The sequence below is a fragment of the Lagenorhynchus albirostris genome, chromosome 7 (genome assembly GCF_949774975.1).
Source record: "Lagenorhynchus albirostris chromosome 7, mLagAlb1.1, whole genome shotgun sequence".
In the NCBI taxonomy this organism is placed as follows: domain Eukaryota; kingdom Metazoa; phylum Chordata; class Mammalia; order Artiodactyla; family Delphinidae; genus Lagenorhynchus; species Lagenorhynchus albirostris.
In genome coordinates this window covers 1514246-1535237 of record NC_083101.1, presented here as the reverse complement: position 1 = coordinate 1535237, position 20992 = coordinate 1514246, and the positions used below count along the sequence as shown (strand labels likewise).

General features: G+C 57.1%; 1 protein-coding gene across 9 annotated transcripts in view; it reads right to left on the bottom strand.

Moving 5' to 3' along the window:
- The window catches only part of SEC16A (SEC16 homolog A, endoplasmic reticulum export factor), a 32792-nt gene extending 18000 nt beyond the window's left edge, over window positions 1-14792 (bottom strand). For 6 of the 9 annotated variants that reach the window (XR_009541423.1, XM_060153731.1, XM_060153735.1 and 3 more), the window contains exons 1-7: window positions 14200-14380; window positions 7026-10706; window positions 5159-5298; window positions 3012-3109; window positions 1002-1128; window positions 358-520; window positions 73-247 (exon numbers count right to left, since the gene is read on the bottom strand). Coding sequence is in view for 8 of the 9 variants with exons in the window: in XM_060153731.1 (XP_060009714.1) it covers window positions 73-247; window positions 358-520; window positions 1002-1128; window positions 3012-3109; window positions 5159-5298; window positions 7026-10637 (4315 nt within the window). In the remaining variant the exon portion in view is untranslated. Of the gene's footprint in view, window positions 1-72; window positions 248-357; window positions 521-1001; window positions 1129-3011; window positions 3110-5158; window positions 5299-7025; window positions 10707-14199; window positions 14381-14531 lie in introns of those variants that run through there. The other 3 variants (XM_060153733.1, XM_060153739.1, XM_060153732.1) reach the window with 2 other exon arrangements.
- Window positions 14793-20992: the final 6200 nt, after the last annotated feature.

The following is a 20992-nucleotide window of genomic DNA, read 5'->3' as shown; positions in this document are numbered from 1 at the left end:
CGGGACGCCGCCCCAAGGTGGGCCTCGGCCTCCCTCTGCCCCTGTGGGCACGCAGGGCCTCGCCACACACACCTTGCTCCACGGAGGGCCAGCTGGCCTCAGCAGGGTAGCTGTACTCCGGGAAGCCCGGGGTGCCGTGGAAATCGCCGCTGTAGGGGCCGTAGGCATAATCGCCGTGGAAGGAGCCCGGTGGAGGGGGCGCCTCGTAGGGCCCAGCAGTCACGTTGCGACCTCTGTACACCTGACTCTTAGAGAGCAAAGAGCAAACAGGTGAAGTCTCTTTGCCACGCCTGTGGCGGGACCCCAGGAGGCCACCAGAACCCTGGGGCCCGGGCCGGCCCCCGCCCGCCCGCCCACCTGGTGGGAGTGGGAGCTGAAGCTGCTGTGCAGGCTCCGCGCTGAGTGCTCGCTCCGCCGGTCCACCTCCTCCCCGTAAGGGTCCCTGTGGGGCTCGGGCTCGTCGTCAAAACTCCCGGTGAAGCGGGGGTCGTACCTCCAGTGGTCGTCGTATTTCTCAGGCCTGGGGAAGCAGAGGGGCAGAGGCCGGGGCTCGGGGAGAGTACCTCCAGGACCCATGCTCCCGTGCCACGTGGCAGTGAGCCCCCCAGGTCCTAGCCGCCGCGAGTCCCGATCCTAAGGACAGCGCTCGTCAGAGCCCACCCTCGAATGGAGTCACCGCATCCCAAGGCCAAGTTCAGACCCTGCCTTAGGGTTAGAGAGGCAGGCGGGGGGTCCGTCTGAGGTGGTCACCCCTCTCACGGACCCGAGAAGAGGAGGATGAACCGACGCGCGGCGCTGGTTCTGAGGCCAGTCCCCCTCCAAGAGCCCAAGGAGAGAGCCACTGGGAGGGCCAGTTCATCCCGTTCCTCCCGATGGTGACTGCTCCCCAGGAAGCCAGACACAACTGTAGCTCTTGAGTGAATTACAAAGACCCGAGGGCACAGACGCAGAAGCGCAGCTGATCACGACCCACCCTCCTTAGCAAAATCTATTCCACCAACCTGTCCCCATAAGCATAGCTTTCCTTCCTATACGGTTCGTACTCAGCATCATACCAACACCTCCGGTCATAGGTGCGGGGGTCCCTGGACCGAGAACCATAGTGGTACCGATCCCAGTGACCTGGATCTGCAGGCAAGAGATTAATGGGTCAGTACAATGTGCAAAAGACACCCCTCTGGCCGTCACAAAACCAGGCCACCCCAGGACTGAAGAATGCTTTCAGCCTCAGAGAGCAACCAAACTTTCCTCCCGAAAATCAGCACGACCCCAGGGAATGTTAACTGTGAGACACCAGAGGACACGGCGGTGTCCTGCCTGTACTGTGATACTTAACGGCCACTGACAGTTTTTCTCTCAACACACGTGATTAAAAAGAAAAAAAAAATTTTTTTTTATTCGTATCTCTTTTCTCTAACGTGAGCCAAAGAGCTTTAGGAAATACTCTCAACGGATAAACAAGATCCTACTGTAGAGCACAGGGAACCATATCCAATCTCCTGGGATAAACCATGAGGGAAAAGAATATGAAAACAGAATGTATATGTGTGCGTAACTGAGTCACCTTGCTTGCTGTACAGCAAAGATTAGCACAACCTTGTACAACAACTGTACTTGAATAAAAAATAAACAAAATTTTAAAAATACTCTCAAAACTAGATTACTTTAAAAAAGCACATTAAGGGGCCTCCCTGGTGGCACAGTGGTTGAGAGTCCGCCAGCCGATGCGGGGGACACGGGTTCGTGCCCCGGTCCGGGAAGATCCCACATGCCGCGGAGTGACTGGGCCCATGAGCCATGGCCGCTGAGCCTGCGCGTACGGAGCCTGTGCTCTGCAATGGGAGAGGCCACAGCAGTGAGAGGCCCGCGTACCGCGCAAAAAAAAAAAAAAAAAAAAAAAGCACATTAAGGGACTTCCCTGGTGGCACGGTGGTTAAGAATCCACCTGCCAATGCAGGGGACAAATCTGCCAGCCAATGCAGGGGACACGGGTTCGAGCCCTGGTCCAGGAAGATCCAACATCTTCTTAGTTGCGCGGAGCAACTAAGCCCGTGCACCACAACTACTGAGGCTGCGCTCTAGAGCCCGCGAACGACAACTACTGAAGCCCGCGTGCCACAACTACTGAGCCTGCATGCTGTAACTAATGAAGCCCACACGCCGCAACTACTGAAGCCCACGTGCCTAGAGCCCATGCTCCACAACAAGAGAAGCCACCACAATGAAAAACCCGCGCACCGCAACGAAGAGTAGCCCCCGCTCACCGCAACTAGAGAAAGCCCGCGGGCAACAACAAAGACCCAACGCAACCAAAAATAAATAAATAAATAAATAAAGCAAATGCATGGGAAAAAAAGCATATTAACATTATAAGCAAACCAGATACACCACTTTGAGCAAGCATGGGCAGAATTACGCACGAAGCAGTCCAAACACAAAAGTGGAGGAAGAGCCCCGGGGGACGCAGAAGCGGGTAGCCATGTTGGGACGGTGAGGGCCACAGCCTGGCAGGGGGACCAGCAGGGCGGCTCAGGGGACACGTGCCAAGACGCACACACTGCCAGACAGCAGTGGCACCCGGAACGTCCTGCGTCTGCCCTGTGTGATGCGGGGGCTCTGGCCACATGTGGAGCACGTCACACGTGGCCATTGCAGTGAGCAGCCGGTCCCTCATTTTACTGATTTTAATCAATTTAAACAACCACATATGGACAAGTTACATACTCTAGAACTACTGATAATTATGCTTTGCTGGAAAATCAAAGAAAACTACTAATACGATACAGACACAACGCTACAATTAAGGTATAATTTCTTAATGAAAAATAGCGATATAATTATTTCTAGACACAAACTACTTTCAATTATTTTGGCTCTTAGCTAAGATCGTAAGACTACCAAAAGGGAAGGTTTCCTAAGAAATCCCACAGCGCGCCACTCTGCACCCAGCCGCACGAACGGTCTGAACACGCATCTGCTGGCCTTCGACCGATGAAAACGCCTGAACATACCTCCATAATCGTACTGGCTGGAATAATAATTTGCATAGTAGTCACTCTGACTGCTCCATCCACTTTTGGAATTATAGTAACCTTCAGGATACCCTTGCCTGAAAAAAACACACAGTGCTGTTAAAAAACAAATTACCTGTTTCTTAAAGTGGGACACAAATTACACCCAGAGCAACAGGCATTCACAACAGAGCACCTTGGTTGTGAAAAAATTCTCATCAGGAGATCCAAACCAGTAACAACGGTAAGATTACAGGATTCCCTACCATACGGCAAATTAAAATTTATCTGTTGAAATAACTATTTAAGTGCTGTTCAGCATAAAAGAACTAACCCTTCTCGCATGCTCAGTGCTGCATGCTACAGCCAGTGCTTAAAAGCAGGGTCTCACGTTTTTGACATCATGCTCAGCAGAAGCAAAAAGCACTGAGCTATCAAGACCAAGCGGGCGCCGACTGTAACACCCTCTACACAGACCGCGACCCGCGTGTCCTGCGCGGGGAAAAGGGCCCTCGCACCCTTCCAGCTGACGGCCCAGGACTCACTACACGGGCCAGACCAAGGCTGGCCTCACAGGCCCAGCTGTGCTGCCGACCCTGAGCAGGACAGGCAGGTAGCAGGTCTTCTGGGGCAGGAAGACTCTAAACTGTGCCTCGTGTACCCCGGGGAATGGCTCACTCCTGGGGGTGCAGCTGCCCCTCAGGAGTGTCCGGCCCCCCCACCTGCCACAGGGACAGCACCCGCTGGGTGGGGGCCCTGGAGGGAGCACCCCAGTGCACCGCCTCCACCCACCACCGGGGGGAGCTCCAGAAAAGTGACCTGACCAAGGGCAGAGCCAGAGCACGCCCACCCCGCTGCCCTCTCCAGCCCCGGGCGCCCGGTCAGGAAAGACTCCGCCGCAGAAACCCAAGGCTCGTTCTCCCCTCCTGCCGGGATGTGACCACACCAGGCACACGCACAACACGCAGGCCTGCACACACGTGTGCACACACGCACAGGGCAGGAGAGGGGAGAGGCTGCTCTCCCTCCATGTGAGCGGTGGGGACACGACAACAAAGCCCTGCCAGGTAACCCGACCCAGCCTGCAGGCGACAAGCGGCAGAGCAAGGTGCGCCCCGGCCCCTGCCTCCATCCTCCCTCGCCTCTCAGGGCTTCTAGAACACACCTGCCCGCTGCTCTCCCCGAATCAGAACGCCCACTTGGGACTCCAGTCTCACCTCCCAGAGCGCCAGGCCCAGTGGCTCAGCGTGTCCCTCCCAGCGACGGAGGGGGGCCAGCTGGACGGGCCGGCTCACAGAGGCAGGGCCTCGTCTCCAGGTGAGCTACTGAAGACGTGGGAAGCAGCAAAAGCAGCCCCGATTTTGAAAGGTGGTGCGTGGACGCGGTCTTCACCCACGCCCAGACTCTATTACGAGCCGAAGGAGCCTTGCACCCTCATGGCAAACCCGGCCCGGTGAGACGAGGGCCCGGGGCGCGGGAGGACCCACAGCGGGCGGGCTCTGCAGCCCCGCGCTTCCTTCGGAGCCCCCGACACCCCTGGGGGGAGGACTGTGGCCTGCCTAAGCTTTTACTCAGCTGAAGGCATGATGCCAAGACTCTTTCAAAATGCCTCATCTGTGATCGCAAAACTGAGAGGAGATCTGTCAGGGGAGAGAGAAGCGGGAGGGAGTGGCTGGCGGCCTCGCAGCCCGGCGGGCAGTGCCCGGGACAGAGCCCAGGCTTGTGGCGGCCGCTGCCAACAGACCACTCCATGTTCTGGCCCGCGCCTGCCTGGCCCGGGAGTCCGGGCACCCCGTCACCAGAGGCGGCGAAGGACCTGCACGGGGGAAACGCTGCCTCGGCACCCGCGGAGCTGTGTGCGTCCCTCGGCGACGGGACCACTGCCCGGGCTGCGAGGAAGCCCGCACGAGGGCAGGGGTGGCTTCCTGGTGGCCCTGCACAGGGTCGGGTCTGACCAAAGGCCAACTGACGACACATCCGTGACCGTGCAGCAGCGCGCCTATCTCGATTTAAAGATGCATCCTATCATCTGTCCACACCCACAGAACGTACACACACGTTAAACAGGTCTGTATAGTTCTTTACACACACGGTCCTTTTCAAATCACTAAGTTACTACCACAGCCGGCAACATAAATGTCAATCACCTGGCAGCTGGCCGGTCCGAGCAGTGACTCGCCCGGGAGCTGGGCCGCTCGAGCTCGGGGTAGCGGTAGCTGTCTGCGAAGGCAGCGGCTGCACCATCGTAGGGCCTGTATCTGGGCTCATAGAGGCCGTAGATGTCCTGCTGAAAGAAGGGTGCCTCCGTTAGATGCCAATAGCCAACTCATCGAGCAACCGGCACGAGTTCTCACGGTACAGGCGGTGCTCTCCGGATGGGCCCCAGACACGGGGCTTCCTTCATGCGAAACAATCAAAAAAAATGGAATCCACGGCCACATTCCTAAGACAGACTGCCCTGGCCGGGCTCAGGAGACGGCCCACCATCAGCGGGCCACGACCGGGTCCTGCGGTGACTCGTGAGGACTCTGTCATCTGCTTCCCGAGGTCTCACTTGCATAGGTGCCATGACCCCACAAGCTCGGGTCCCGTTTCAGACACCATCTCAGGGAAGCAGAAGAACGAGGGTCCACTGGAACGGGTCCTGAAGCTACAAGCAGCCTCAAAAGGAGTATCGTATTCTATGCTTACGAGGCTTTCAGCCCCATTACAGACCGATGAACCCCCATGGCTCTACGGCTACGTTGGGACTTGAAGTAGAGACGAGGTGACCCAGGCACGAGCCAGAATCAGTCCTTCCTGACTCAGCCTGACGCTCCACCATCACCCAGCAAAGGACAAGAAATCACATAAAATGGACTTGTTCTTAACCACTACTGGAATCTGCAGAGACACAGAGACAAGGCAGAAGGAAGTGGGCTCCCACAGAAGTGATGCTGGGCACTGGCTGGGACACCGGGATGCAGACGCAGCTGCCGGACAAGGGCCCAGAGCAGGTATGTGGCCCCTCCACGCACTGCCAGGCCTTCCTGGGCTCTGGGCACAGCGTAATTTCCTTCTACGGGGTTCCTTCTGGATCTAGGATTCCCAGGTCTCAGGGGTTAGGTGTGTGCCTGTTCCCACATGTGCAAAGATGCCCAAAGCCCGTAAGGCAGCCCCATCACCGGGGCAGCCCTGCTCCCTCAGCCTCTTCTGACTGCAGGGCCTCCAGTGCGGCACCTGCCCCCATGTCAGACAGTGGACTTCAAACTTCTGGTCCACAATCCTTCTGCCTCTGCTGCCCGTGGGTGATGCTGGCCAGGACGAGAGATGGTGAGAAGCGGACAGTAATCAAACGTGTGTCCACCTGGATCACTTTTTCACACTAAGGCAGGATTAAACAGAACTTAAACGGCATTTGTGGGCCTGCATCAGTGTGCAAAGAGGCAAGGGTCTTCTGGGTAGCACAGTGGGGCCCCTTGCTCTGCTGCCGCTATCACAACGTACCTGAAAGAAGCTTATGGAATGACACCACTCTTAGCTGTTTCATTTGGATTACACTCCAAACCTAACTTTTTCCCCTAAATAATTTCATTCTGAAGGAGGCATTTGAAAGACTAGAGTTTTCCTGTTGCTTCTTAGGTAGGTTTTAAGGTCAAAACCACAAAGAAGCTTCAGGAGGCTATTCCAGTTTCCCAAACTGTGCAACCACGAACCCTGGGTCTGCGGAAAGCCAACAGGCAGGACGGAAAACGAAGGTCCTTTCTGTCACGTAAGTTGGGATCTGCTGTGTTAAGCAAAAATTAATCAGGTATTCTACCCAACTCAATGTGCTAACGCACGGTGTGGACTTCCAAGAGAAAGGCCGCGCTCAGCAGAACAAGCTGTGACCAGGCAGCACTCCTCTCACGAAGCAGCACGTGACGGCTGACCACGGGTCACCTCAGAACTGACCAACAGAACCCCGCCAAGGCACGTGACGTGAGAAAGAAACCACTGGTCAGGGGGCTCAACAGTCCACAAGCTCAACCCTACCTGGTAATAGTGGGGGGCGGTGCCAGGATCCGGCGGGTACGGTGAGGGGTACGGGGGCTGGTAGCCATCGTACAGGGACCTGTAATAGTAATAGGACGCCAAGTCTGGAGGCGGCGGCTGCAGCCACTGCTGGTCAGACCGCGCGGCCGCCTGGCTTGAGCTGGTGGATGCGACGGACACGCTGGAGGACCGAGGTGGTCGAGGCAGCAGCTGCTGGCCCATGTCAGCTAGAGCCGGACTTGCAGATGGATGGGCTGGGCTTGGGGGCTGTCCTTGCCCTGGTGGACCTCCTGGGTTTGAAGGCTCTGGAAGTGCTGCTTTGGGCCCCTGGGGAGGGGGAGGGGCCGTCTCCTGCTGGGCTCTCTCTGGGCCATGCTGGTCCTGAGCAGCTTTCGTCACCTGTTGGTAGAAATGGTCTGGGGTATGCGCCCCAGGCCCGCGCGGTCGATGACTGGAGATGGTTTGCTGGCAAGAAGCTGGGCTATCGGCTTGGGCCGGGCTATACATTCCTACAGGATTTTCCAAAGTCCGACTGAATGTAAAGTCTAGGGCTCCCGAAGCTTCATCCTGACTGCCGGAGTGATCTGCCTTATTACTATCGGGGACCGCGGTATTGCTCGCAGGTGGAACTAGCATCGCGCCTGTGCTTCCGGCAGGACCGGTACCTAACTCAGGAAGAACGCTCTCTGCTTTATGGATCTTCTGACTTTCCGGAAGCAAGTTCTTTGGAACTGGGTGAGATGGCTGTTGAACCAGTAAACTAGCAGGCTGGCTAGAAACCATTTCCGAGGTACCACAAACTGGTGGGAAATTACTCTGGGCAAGGTGGTTCGGCAGAGGCGAGCAGATGAGAGAGCCAGCTGGGGTCCCAGACAAAGGAGCGTTTTCTCCAGAATCACCCCCAGCAGCCTGGCTGCTTACTGTGGGCTTATCTGCCGCCAAAGAATCTCTCCAGGACTGATTCTTCTCATTAGGATTCAACGAGGACACAGAAAAATTAACCGGCTGAGCCAGGTTATAGCTGTGATCAGGCTGGGCGACCAAGACTGGCTGATTCTGCAAAGACTCGGCGGGTGGGGAGGACAGCAGACTGGCGTATCCGGGACCCGCCTGGGGCGGGAGGGCCTCCTCTTCGCCCATTTGGGGAGGATTCTCGAGATTCTCGGAAGCACCAATGCCGTCCCCGCTCTGCACGGTGGGGCCGGGGCCCGGCTGCCGGGACTGCTGGCCGCACACCCCCTCGTCTGGAGGCTGGATCACTTCAGATGGCTGAGGTTTCGCGGGCATGTGAAGCGCGGGGGCGGCTGGGGCCAGGAGGACATTGCCTCCAAAATCTGGCAGCTCGTTCTGCGCCCACAGAGTCGTGGCTGGGCTCTCACACTTCACAGCCCCCTGCGCCCTGGTCAAGGGCCTCTTCTCAGGCGCAGGGAGCACAGCTTCCAAGGGCGGCCCCGCGGCGTGCAGAAGCCCGGGACTGGCCTCCGTGGGTGTGGTGAGAGGTGGAGCACAGACCCGGGGCAGGAAGAGGGTCTCCATGTTGTCGGGGGGCTGCTCCAGGTTGCCAGGGGAGGCGTCGGGCGTGGCAGCGGCCGCTCTGCGCTGCTTCTGGTGGGCGCTGGGCCCCCTCACCTCGCCCACCACGCTGGCGCGGTCGGCCTCGACTGGCTTTACTCCAGTGAAGTGCGATTTCACTGGTTCAAAAGAACTATTTGCACTCGTCTGAAATATTCCCGTAGGTTTTGGGGGACTCGGGGCCGAGGGCTGGGGCAGGCTGCCGCGGTAGTTCTGGCTCACAGTGTTCTTGTCTGTCCCGCCTCCCACAGGAGAAGAATCGATCTGCTTAAAAAACCTCCCCGGAGCCTCATGTTCAGGTTTTCCAACCTCCTGCTGAATGAACGTGCCCCCCGAGTCGTGGGGCCTGGCTGCACCGGGAAGACCCCGAGGGCTCTGGCCGCTGTAACTGGAAGACACGCTCTCAGCCCGCGCAGGCTGCGCCGTCGCATCTGGGGCCTCGAGATTAGGGCTCCCGCCTCCAGCGTGGCCCACGGCACTGAGCCTGGGGACAGCCGGCCCGGGAAGGGGCCCGTATCTGAGCTGAGCGCTTGGGGAGGAAGGGTCTGCGCTTAGGGGCTCACTTGGCAGAACTTCCTGGTTCTGAACGAACTCTAAGTTCTCGACGTTCTCGTACCGCGGGCCACCAGCACCGTGAGTCCCCGCACGTGCTGTGTCACCCCACATGTCAACAGCGGCAGCGTTAGTGGTTGCTTTGTCGTGTCGGATGCCTGCAGACTGAGAAAAGTAAGGCTGTGGGTCTCCTCCCTGCTGCGTGGGTTCGCTGCTGGAACCCTTGAGAAAGGCCTGATAAACGCCTCCTGCCCCCATGTGTGCAGGAGGCTGGCCGAGGCCCGGGCCGGGGGAGAAACCATCAAAGTCAGACTGACCGGCAGAGACTGCTTTTTCAGATGTGAGGTTTTCTTCGTTCTCTGTCTCTCCTCCTTTGAAAAACATGGAGAGCGCTCCTGAGCCCGCTTCCGGCAGGGTCCAGCTGCTCCCGGCACCCAGGGGGTTGTGCGAGTGGCTTTCTGGGCTGTTTCCCTGAGCGAGGGGGTTAATGAGAGCCAGGTCTGACAACTGCTCTCTATTCACTCCTGGACTCAACCTGAACTCCTGGCCCGCCCGAGCGTTCCCAACTCTGGAATTCTGCCTGAATGCATTTTCTGGATCAAAGCTATTTGCTGAGTGGTTTCCACTTCGCAGGTAGACTGCCTCATTTCTCCCGTCACCGGCCGAGGGTCCCGGTAAAGACACCAGGGGGCCGTGTTGCTCATGGCCAGGACCCTGACGCGGGTTGGACGGAGCGGGAAAGTGGCCAGCGCTGGAGGCGTGGCACACCGTGTTCTGCACAGGTCCCTCAGGGCAGGGCCGGTAATGCTGCCCTGAGGGCTGCGGGCCTCCCTGCACCGGCCCCCACTGCCCGGGCGTTTGCTGACGAGGCTGAGGGAGGAAAGGGGGCGCTGCTGGTGTCGCCGTGCCGTCGTGCAGGCTCGGCCTGCTCAGGGGTCTGTCGGGCCGTGGCGTGCTCGCCTGTGGATGGCCCACACGACAGCTGTCCGGACCCACTCCTGGAATGTACTGAGGAGGATACGGCGGGCTCTGAACTTCAGGCTCCAGGCCGGGAGCGACCTCGACTCTCCTGTTCACCTCGGGCCCAGGAGGTGCCGAGGGGCTCAGCACGCCGGGAAATGGGCTGGCATCTGACCTGGGCTGCAACGGAGGGGCCGGCAGAGGCTCGCAGGGTCCTTGGGAGCTATCCCCGGCATTTGTGTGTGGCCCAGGCAGACCAGCACGCTGAAGAGACAATGGTGGGGCTGGGCCTTGCACAACGAGTGGGCTGCTTTTAGACGAACTGCCCAATGATGTATTTTGGAGCGCCTGTCTACTAAAAGCAAACGGGTCCGTCACCGGCTGCAGTGGGCAGGTTATCGGGGCCACTGGTGCATTACTATTGGCCTGTCTCCTGTACGGGCTGTTGGACCAGAACATGTTCTGAGGACTCCCGGACGGAGGCGGCCGGACCACGCCAGACGGGACAGCCTGGGGTGGAGGTTGCATGATCGAGCTCCTGCACAATGAGATGCTGCTTACAGAAAGAAGCAGGATAGAGGTGTTCCTTACTTTGAACTGAAAAAGAAAAAGAAAAAGAATTAATACGTAAAATCCATGTATTCAAAGTCCTGGCTGCAATCAGGAAAACTAAGAAAGAAGAAAAAGGCTGCAAACGCTTTTGCATCACGCAGTCCTGAGGGATACACCTCTCCTGCCTCCACGCCCGTGAGAACTGCTGTCCTGGGCATTTCGGGAGGGAGGACCCGGGGTGACAGCACGGCCGGGACGCAGAAGCTGGCTGCGCCTGGGCCAGCCGAGTGCCTTGAGATGACTCGCTGTCCTTCACCGAGATTCAGTTACGTACCCCAGCTACGCACCCACGGGCAATGCCCACCACCTCCACAGTGCCCTCAACAAGCTGGCAGAGACCAAGCAGAAGCCAACGCCAGTCACACCAGGTACACAGTCCCTCCACACTTTCCTGTAAATTATCGCAGACCAAGAAAAAGCCAACTCCTCTATTAAGACTGCATATCATACTTTTCATACAGGTTAATTCTAAATCTTGAAAGGAAAACAAAAGTTAAAAATTTGCTCCTCTGTTTTCTTTAATGAGAGAGCATGACAGAGTAATATAAGCTGCAAAATGAACATCTAAAATGTATTCACCTAAAACGTCTTGCATCCCACCCTGTAAAATGTCTCATTTTCTGCACCGTGACTGGCTGGCAACCGCTAGCAAAACAAGCCGCCTCCGATAACCAGAGCTGTAGCAACGAGGCGCCCGTAAACCCTTTATAGAGAACAAGGAGGTAGAATCCTCTTTGCAGCGTTTTTTGTTGTTTGTTTTTTACTAAAACACACTAAGTATAATCTTGAATAGTTAACCTGCACTTTTGAGACAAAAATCCAAGCATGGTCTCTTTACAAAGTCCTCCTCTGTATGTCAGTCCTTCTCCCCAGAACAACCTTCACAAACAGATTAAGTGGAGCCCATCACAGAAAAATGTCAACAACGAAGGAAGAAGTGATAGGACTCCTGGGTTTAGCCCCCACGTTTCTGCAGGTGCGCAACGTTTCTGTACTTGGGACTCTTTCTGATACTCAGACGAAAGAAAAAGTGCATAAACGTATACTGAGTAAAGTTATTTAAAATGAAAGTTCCTATTCCCACCTGACAACGAGTCCTATGACTCTATGAATCCATTACTATCACTGCCCGCACACACTGTCATCCCAGGCCAACAGGGAACCCTTTCTGACAGACGAGCACTTTGAAACTCACTCAAATTTAATGGAATTAAATACATGAGGAACAGCATCAGAGACTTCATTTGGTTCTAAGCTGTCATTTTAAAACAAAGAACGTGTGCAGCTCAGCTTTATACGGAGCAAGGGGAGGAGAAGCAGAGCCTCTTCCTCTTATCTGTGAAACAGACGCATCTTATAAGACATGACATCCTCCTTGTAAGGCTTCAGCAGGAGACCCTCAACCACACTAAGCAGCATTTATTAAAAAAGAAAGAATACACACACACACACACACACACACACACACACACACACACACACACACAGAGAACAGGTCCAGAGGATTTATTCCCCAGGTGTCACTGTGAGAGCCAGACTGGGCGTCAGCTGAGTGGCTCAGCCACAACCTCTGCTCCTTCTGTGACCCAATTTCTTCACCTATAAAGTGAGAAATGAAACGATGGTTTCAAAGTCCCTTCTGGGTTTAATCTTACGAAATTCTATTCACAGTGGATTCTGGGAGGCCCTAATCCCTATGGCTGTTTAACAGGGAAATCTTACCAGAATCTAAATTTCATATAACATCTATACTTAAAATGTTTCCTTGCAGAAACTTCCTTAAAATTGTTTTCTCAACTCCTGGACTAAGAATCATTTTATAAGCAAACACTATCACTTCCCAACAAAGTAGCTTTGCCTTCTCTCCCTGACAACTGAGAGCTTTTTAGCAATAGACCGATTTTATTTGGAACAACCTTCTGACTTGAACATTATTCTTTTGATCTTTTTTTATATTCACCAGCAGAAAAACAATGCAAGGGCATATCATTTATCTTTTGACTACAGAGAATTTTATTCTGTCCAGTAAGTCATTCAGTAGCCTCAAGTCACCTAACTTTAAAAAAGGCAGACTGCTTCAAAGAAACCAGCTGACCTTCCTAAAGATGCATTATTCATAACCCTAGCTCTTCAATTAAGCTGCCTTGGATCTATGTGAAATAAACACAACCTGTTTCGAAATAAATTCCCGGCTACTGAACTGAGATACTGAGAGCACGCTCCTCTCCTGCCAGGGCCGTCGCCTCAAGCGTAAGTGTGTAAACCAACCGGCGTGTCAGGAAGCACCTGGGAGTCTATGCTCTGCCCACAATCTCCCTCACGGCAACTGCTAAGCGACGTACCTATCAGACTAGGGGACACCGGACACAAAGACAGCACCGACTCCAACTTTTCTAAGTATAGAATCATACACATTTAGATGTTAAAGAAGGGAGTGTCTAAACACTGCAAAAAATGACAAGGAGCAAAAAGGACACTCGGAAAAGATGTTTACACAAGCAAGAAGGAACCACATTAAAATCTGCACACCTACCCTGGAGAAAACTTTCCGTACAATTCTGAGACATACTGCAGTAACTGCTATTAAGGGTGTACGAGTCACAAAGAACAAGAAAGAATTGATTTTTTTTGGCTCTTACTGTATCTTTCTAAGATAACACCTGGAACCCTAAGAAAGGGCACGGGGGGAGAAAACTGCAGGGAGGCAGGCTGCGCTGAAACCTGCAAAAGTATCAACCTAGGAACAACTGTCTGTGACTCAGTTTGCTTCCTGCCATATCCGGGGATGGGAAATACCTCTCTGGTTAACATCTGCATCATATGTATTTAAAACAAAATCTTAATAAGCAACTCACAATCTCCAAACCATTTAAAACTTTTCAGGTAAAGCAGCAACAACTGATTTTAAATGGCTGTGTCATGTCCAGACGCTCTACTGTAATACTTTCTTCACAAAAAGGGCAGGCTGCTTTACACATTCCTCTGCCCCTTGATATAAAACACAGCGCTCGACCTCGGTTGCAACATCTTGGTCACCTCGCCCCATTATCAACAGACGCAACAAGGCTGTTCCTTGGTTCAAATGTCAATCTACCTCATCGCCCGCACGGCTCAGCAGAAACCTTTCAACCAATGAACACAAAACTTCAGAACCTTCGAAGCAAAGGGCAAGCTAAACTGTTAAAAAAATTTCCTAAATGCTTCTACTCCTTAAAAAGTCGCAGGTCTGGCTTTTCTTCCAGCCTTTCCAACACAACCCCACACCGAGGCCACCACGGCTAGTGTCCACTCAGCTGACCCGACAGCCCGTGCAGGTGGAGGCCACGTCGGCCCGAGCGGGCAGGTAACCAAGGGGTCTGCCCGACCCTCCCAGCCCGCAGGCCCCCGCCCGACCGCCGGCGGCTCCCAGGAGACGCGCCGTCCGCTCCGGGCTGGGCCCGGCCCGGCCGCCTCCCTCCGCCCAGACCCCGGCCCTCACCGGCGCGCCGCAGGGCGGCCCAGGCCCACTCCGGCTACCGCCCGGCCCCTCCGCGACCCCCGGCTCCCGCCCCTCAGGAGCCGCGTGCGGAGTACGGCGCGGCGGTTTGCACAAGCGGAGACACTGCAGCCGCAGCAGCCATCTTGGCACATCCGGCTCCGGTCCCCGCGGCCACCGCGTCGCCGACGTGTCCGGCAGCGACGTCAGCGCGCGCCGCGCCCCTCGCAGGGGCCCTCGTGACACTCCGCCCCGCCCCTGGCCCCGCCCCCGCCCGCATCCCGTCTTTCACTGCCCATCCATTGGTCCCGCCCCTCGCCCACCTGCCCGCCCACCTGCCCGGTCGGGCGCGCGAGGACCGCCCTGGGACGTCGTCCGAGTTATGCCGGCTCTTTCTCCCCGTCTCTTCTGACTTAGGATGTGAGAAGAGTCGGGATTCTTCAAGAAGACCCAAGGGAAGAATCAGTCTTGAGCGACTGACGCCAGCAGGTGCACCGACCGAGAACGGCTACCCGGCTGAGCCGAGAACCCGAGCAGCACCCTGGCGCAGGCGCGTTCCTCCCATTCTGCCGTTGGACTCTTCGAAGGGAAACGGGCGGAAGACGACCGCGCATGCGCCGGCAGCCCCTGCGAATTGCGCGTGCGCGCCTTGCGGCGGCCCGCGAGTTGCCTAGTTACGACCACTGCCGGCTCCCGGTTCCAGTTCTGCCCGGGAAGTTCGGCTCCGTCCACGTCTAGCTCTCGGAAAGCAGTGCCCATGTGCTCCGCACAGAGCCCTGGAAGGGACAGACGCCGCCGGCCCCCAGTCCACAGGCCCCGTCGAAGCCCCACTTGCCGCCCAGGCTCCCGCTTCGGGGGTCGTCCTGTCCGCCTGCAGCGCCCAGTCGCACCGTCCCGCCTCGCCTCGCCCAGGCCCGGCCTCCTCCCCGGCTCGGCCGTCGCCTTCCCCGGGCACACACTTCGTCCGGCCCTTTCCCTCCCCGCCCCCTTCGCCACCGGCGCTGGCCGCGCAGTCCCCGGCCCCTCTTTTGTCTGCCCTAAGCCCCCTCGAGGCCCCTGACTCTTCTTCCCGTGAGCAGCGGTTCCCTCTGTGCCCAGAGATGCCCTGTGGACGGAAGCCGGTATCTCTATGTGGTTTTCCCTAACCGTTGTTGAGAGGATATTTGTGTTGAATGAGGGCGACCCCCGAGGTACCGAGTGACAGTCTAGGCTGCTGGGCCTCAGCCTCCTGTTCCTCCCTGAGGTTGCTCCCCCGTCCTGGCGCCCACCGGGAGGCAGCATCTGAGCCCACCACCCATAGAGGATCTTAGGGAAGAGGGGTGCTGCCCTTTGTACCCTCACTCTCCCAGGTAGAAAAGGCAGGTGAAAGGGCAGCCAGCCTGGCCCGGCGCACTCACCTGCCGCCCGCCTGGCAAGGGTAGGGAAGGGCAGCAGCCTGCCCCCGCTTGCCCCGGCGCCTTCCGGAGGGCGGGAAGGGTGGCGCGTGTGCCTGCGCAGTTACACATCGCGCAGCCGCTGAGCTCCCAGCCGCAGCGGCTGCTGTGCTTTGGGCTGTCGGGAGTAGGAGGGTGGTCACTGATGGGACCCAGAAGCTTGGGAAGAAGGAAGGAGTGTGGTTCTTCTCTTTGTTTGCCGTGATGCTGGCAAGGGAGCAGCCACGCTGTCAGAGCCCCGGGCGGGTGCAGGGAGAGTTTCAGCCCATCTGACGTGGCCACTTTGCTAAGCTAACATTTGCCTTGCAGAAATCGAGTTCCCAGCCTGTGTCAACACAGAGTTAGGGAACATGCAGTAGAACGCACGCTGGGCCCCACCACTCGGTCCCCTTCTTCCTGGTGGTCACTGTGTTCTGCGGACACTTGGTCCCAGCAAATCATCCTGCAGAGAGATGTGTCGCTGGTACCCACCCCCACCCCCCAGCCCGGGAGGTTCAAAGAGCTCAAGAGCTCGAGCCCAGACCTTCCTCTCTGGTGGCCTGAGGGGCCCTGTGGTCAACCCCAGTGGGCTCTGACCTGAAGACACTGAAGCAGCAGAAAGCAACTTGCCCAGGGCAAATTGGAGACCTCCGGGCCCTGGGGGGTTGTTAAAGGGGCAGCACGTGTGGTGACTTTAAGGAAAGCTGTGATTAGCAAAGGTGACCTGCAAGGGCCTGGGGCTTTTTTTCCCCTCCCCTCCTCCCTCCCACTAAGCTGTGTGTGGAGACCCTCTCAGGTTCTGTCTGTCGCTAAGCTGTGTGTGGAGACCCTCTCAGGTTCTGTCTGTCGCTAAGCTGTGTGTGGAGACCCTCTCAGGTTCTGTCTGTCGCTAAGCTGTGTGTGGAGACCCTCTCAGGTTCTGTCTGTCGCTAAGCTGTGTGTGGAGACCCTCTCAGGTTCTGTCTGTAGGCTGGTGTGCAGGAGAGGGCTCCTGGCCCACAGCTGAGCCATCAAGCCTCTGGGCCATGGAGACAGGGCTCAGAGTCAAAGACCATCTGCTTTGAGACCCAGCCTGCTACCGAGATGCTGTGTGCCCTTTGTCACCTTCCTTAACCTCGTCAGCCTGGGGTTTACGCAGGGTGAGCACCTGGACATTTTGGGGACTGAGAGAGGGTGCTGTTGACACATGTGCTGGATCAACAGGTGTGAGCTGGGGCTGTCAGGGCAAACTGGGACGCGGGGGCTGTGCCGAGGAGATGCACCGCCACGACAGCCATCACTAGTCTTGATTAGGCACCCTTCCTTTTGCCTGCAATGTCCACTCCTCTCTCCTTTCTCCCAGCCTCTCCCCTGGCTCGTACTTGGAGGCTGGATACAAATGTCACCACCTCCCTGAAGCCCCCACTGGGTGGGCTGGAATCGGCCGCTCTTTCCCGGGGGAAATGTAGCTCCTCATGCCAAGCTCCGTAGTCACACGAGCTGTAGTCACGTTGCCCAGAACGCACGGGACACAGAACTGCTGTGGGCAGAGGGACAACGGGCAGAGGCGGTGCCAGAGAACCGGGCTGTCTCGTCATCATTACGGCACTTGGTCACATTGTGTTCAGTATTGTGACAGTCAGCCTCTCCCACTAGCCTGTACCTTCCAGGGTACTGGTCCAACCCAAGATGCGCTCTGAGCGCAGAGTCCACGCCACGGGGCCGAGGCTGTGAGGTAGCTCAGTGAGAGCCTTGCCTGTTGAAATGATATTTTGGACCTACTGGGTTAAATAAAATATACTATAAAATTTTATTTCGTCTGTTTCCTTTCTTTAATGTAGCCGCCAGGAAGTGTAAAATTCCATACGTGGCTGGCATTACGTTCCCATTGGACGGCGCTGGTCTGATGTGAGCGCCTTGTTGGGGAGAGGTCGGGCGTCCCCACTCAGCATCCCTGATGACCGACCTGCCAGGCAGTCCTCCCAGGGGCCCTTGGGGCGGGCAGCAGTCTCAGTGTAGGTGAAGGCCCGGCGGCCCGTGGCCGTGAGCCTGTGCCCCTCACTCCCCCGCAGGGCGTAAAGTGTGGTCTGTGGGTGTTTGTATGGCAGGCCTGTTCCAGGCCAGGTGCTCTGCTCAGCCCCTGACGCACACCCTCAGTCCTGGGTGCTGAGGCTGGGGGCGTGGGAATGGGCCTGCCCAGCTCGTCCTGGCGAGAGGGGGCAGCCTCTGTGAGACGGGGCTGGCTGAGTGGTCCAGGCAAAAAGCATGTCAGGGCCTCAGAGGTGGGAAGAGCCGGAAGGATGGGCTTCCGGAGGATGGAGTGGCTGGAGAGGAAGGGGTGGGGGTCAGTTCCTTCAGGAGAAACAGGTCCCGAGGCGCAGATAGCTGTGCCTTAGAGTTTCTTCCATGGCACCTGGGCATCGGGCCCCGGTGTGTGGGGGCCCCTGTCGGGGTGCATCCAGGTGGGTTGCTGGTGTGTGGCCAGGCTGCAGGTGAGGAGAGGGAGGCCCCTCAATGAGGGTGCAGGCCAGGGGCATAAGGCCAACACCACTAGAGCCATCCTGGGCCCCCGGAGGGCCTTGCAGGAGGACGTCCATATCCAGGCAAGCCCTGAGCCAGCCAGGCTTGGTAAATGTCATCACCGTCAGTGGCACTGTAGCCTGAGCATGGCACTGTCCTCTCCAGCGTCTGGAAACATGCCTGGCCCCTAGGAGGTCTCAGAGAACTTTCTGTTTTAAATCACTGAGCCAAGTACTGAGCATATAAGGTGAGTAGCAACAGGGGTGAAGCAGAAAACACAGGAAGATGCCGATTGCATACGAGCCACGGGGAAGTGTGCGCTGTGTCCTCCTTAGCTGCAGCGAGGCCCTGGAAAACCTGGGAGCTGTCCTTCCTAGAGCAGCACACAGCCGTCTGCTGGGCCCCCGTCACGCACCAGGCACCGGGAGGAGCCGAGGCTGCGGCCGTGGAACAGACAGGCGCGGCTCCTATCCCTGGGGGAGCAGGACGCTGGGCAGCAGCGGATGTGCCCAGTGCGGCCTGGGTCCCACCTGCTGGGGGGCGGGGAGAGGCAGGGATGGGAAAGGAGGAGCACTTGTGGCTGACGCGAAGACAAACTTCTGGAGTGGCAGGGGGTGGACCCCAGAGAGCAGGCAGCGGCCCGGGAGCCGCTGGGCGTGCCTCCATTGCGTGGGGCTCCGTGGGCGCCGAGAGGGGACTTACACTTGACTTTTGGAAGCAAGGAAGCTCTCAGGGGCTTTTCAGCAGCCAGGAGTGACGTCACCGGTTTAGCCTTCCCCGGCTGTCCGGCAGGGCACTAGCCAGAGTCAGGAGCCCAGGAGGTGGCCCTGGGTCCCCCAGGGGAGTGGCAAGGCTGCTGGGGCCAGGCTGGTGGGGAGAGCCAAACCCCGGATGACCCCCGAGGGCAGGACGTGGCTCTCTGGCTGCCAGCTGCATCCGCAGCCCCTGGCACGGCACACGCTCCACACGCGTCAGCCAAGGGAACAAACAAGGCGGGAGTCCTGAGCCTCGGTGGTGACCTAAGTTACAGGTGTGGACTTGGGGGCCTGCTGGGACCGTGGATCGGGAATTGGAAAGGGCCTAGGGTGGAGCTTGGAAGAACCCCTACACCTGCAGATTGCCGAGTGGCAGACTGGCTGCAGCGTTAACTCCTGGCAGGGTGACTTTGGCACTTCCGTCCCTGAGCATAGCTTTCCCTGTCTGAATGGTGAGGGGCTGAGCCAGGTAGGGTCTCCAGGCCCTCCGGGTCCTCCCAGGGGAGGTGACCCCTGAGGTGGCTGTAAGGACACTGACTGGGGAGTCGCATGCTCTGGTTCAAGTGGGTGAACTCAGGGAAGTCACCTACCTCTTTGAGCCTCAGCTTCCTCATCTGTAAAAAGGGACAACAGCACTGTCACGGACGATGGACCTGAGCGTTAGGAGAGGTGCAGACGTAAACTATAAACAGCGGAGCCTCACCTGGCCTCACCTGGCCCGCTGGAAGTCCCCACGCGGACCACCCGCTTGCCAAAGGGGACACTGGTGGGGCGCTGCCAGCAGGGGGAGGCAGAGAGCCGCCTCCGTGTAGGCAGGCTGGCCCCAGCAAGCCTCTGCCCTGCTGGCGGCTCCTCCCAGGACCGCTGGGTCTCTGGGCACCGGCGCAGCCAGAGGAAATCCTTTGGCTCCCTGCAGCACCCCCAGACTGCAGCCCTCTCTGGGGGGTTGTTCATTTCCGGACCCCAGAGGGTGGTGGGGTCTGCGGAGCACAGTAGGTGCCCCGTAAATCCTCCGAGTCGAGCTTAATGGAAAAACAGAAGATGTGGATTTCTCGAGCGCTGTGCTCAGTGATTTAATCCTCACAGCTACGGGGGCTGGATCTAGCCTTGGCATCATCCCTCACCCACTAGGTCGCTGGTCGCTGGGGAGGCCCTGAGCCAGGGGTGGCCAGGGTGCGGGGGTGGGGGAATGGCGCTTCAGGGCAGTGTCCTTCTCTTTCTTTCATTTTACAGGTAAGGAAATGGCTGGTGAGGAATAAGTAACCTACTTACGGTCACACATTTTTCTTTTTCTTTTTTGTAAATGTTATTTATTTGTTTGTTTATTTTTGGCTGCGTTGAGTCGTCGTTGCTGTGCGCGGGCTTCCTCTGGTTGCGGCGAGCGGGGGCTACTCTTCGTTGTGGTGCGTAGGCTTCTCATCGCGGTGGCTTCTCTTGTTGCGGAGCACGGGCTCTAGGCGCTTCAGTAGCTGTGGCACGTGGGCTCAGTAGTTGTGGCGCACGGGCTTAGTTGCTCCGCGGCATGTGGGATCTTCCCGGACCAGGGCTTGAACCCGTGTCCCCTGCATTGGCAGGAGGATTCTCAACCACTGCGCCACCAGGGAAGTCCCAACGTCACCCACTTTTCTGAGGCTCGTTTTGGTTTTGTTTGTTTGTCTTGTTTTTGGTGCGGCCTGCGGGATCTTAGTTCACCGACCAAGGACTGAACCCACGCCCTTGGCAGTGAAAGCGTGGAGTCCTAACCACTGGACCACCAGGGAAGTCCCAAGACTTGTTTTTTAAATTGAAGAGATGCCAAAACAGGGTGACAAAAGCTCTGGTACAGGCACACCTCGCTTTATTGTGCTTCACAGATACTGCGTTTTCTTACAAGTTGAAGGTCTGTGGCAACCCTGCGTCAAGCACGTCTATGGGCACCGTTTTTCCAATAGCGTTTCCTCGCTTCCTGTCTCTGTGTCACATTTTGGTAATTCTCGCGATATTTCAGACTTTTTCTTTCTTATTATACTCGTTACAGTGTCTGTGTTCAGTAATCTTTGATGTTATTACTATGACTCACTGAAAGCTCAGAGGACGCTTAGCATGCTTTAGCAATAAAGTATTTTTTAATTAAGGTATGTACATTGATTT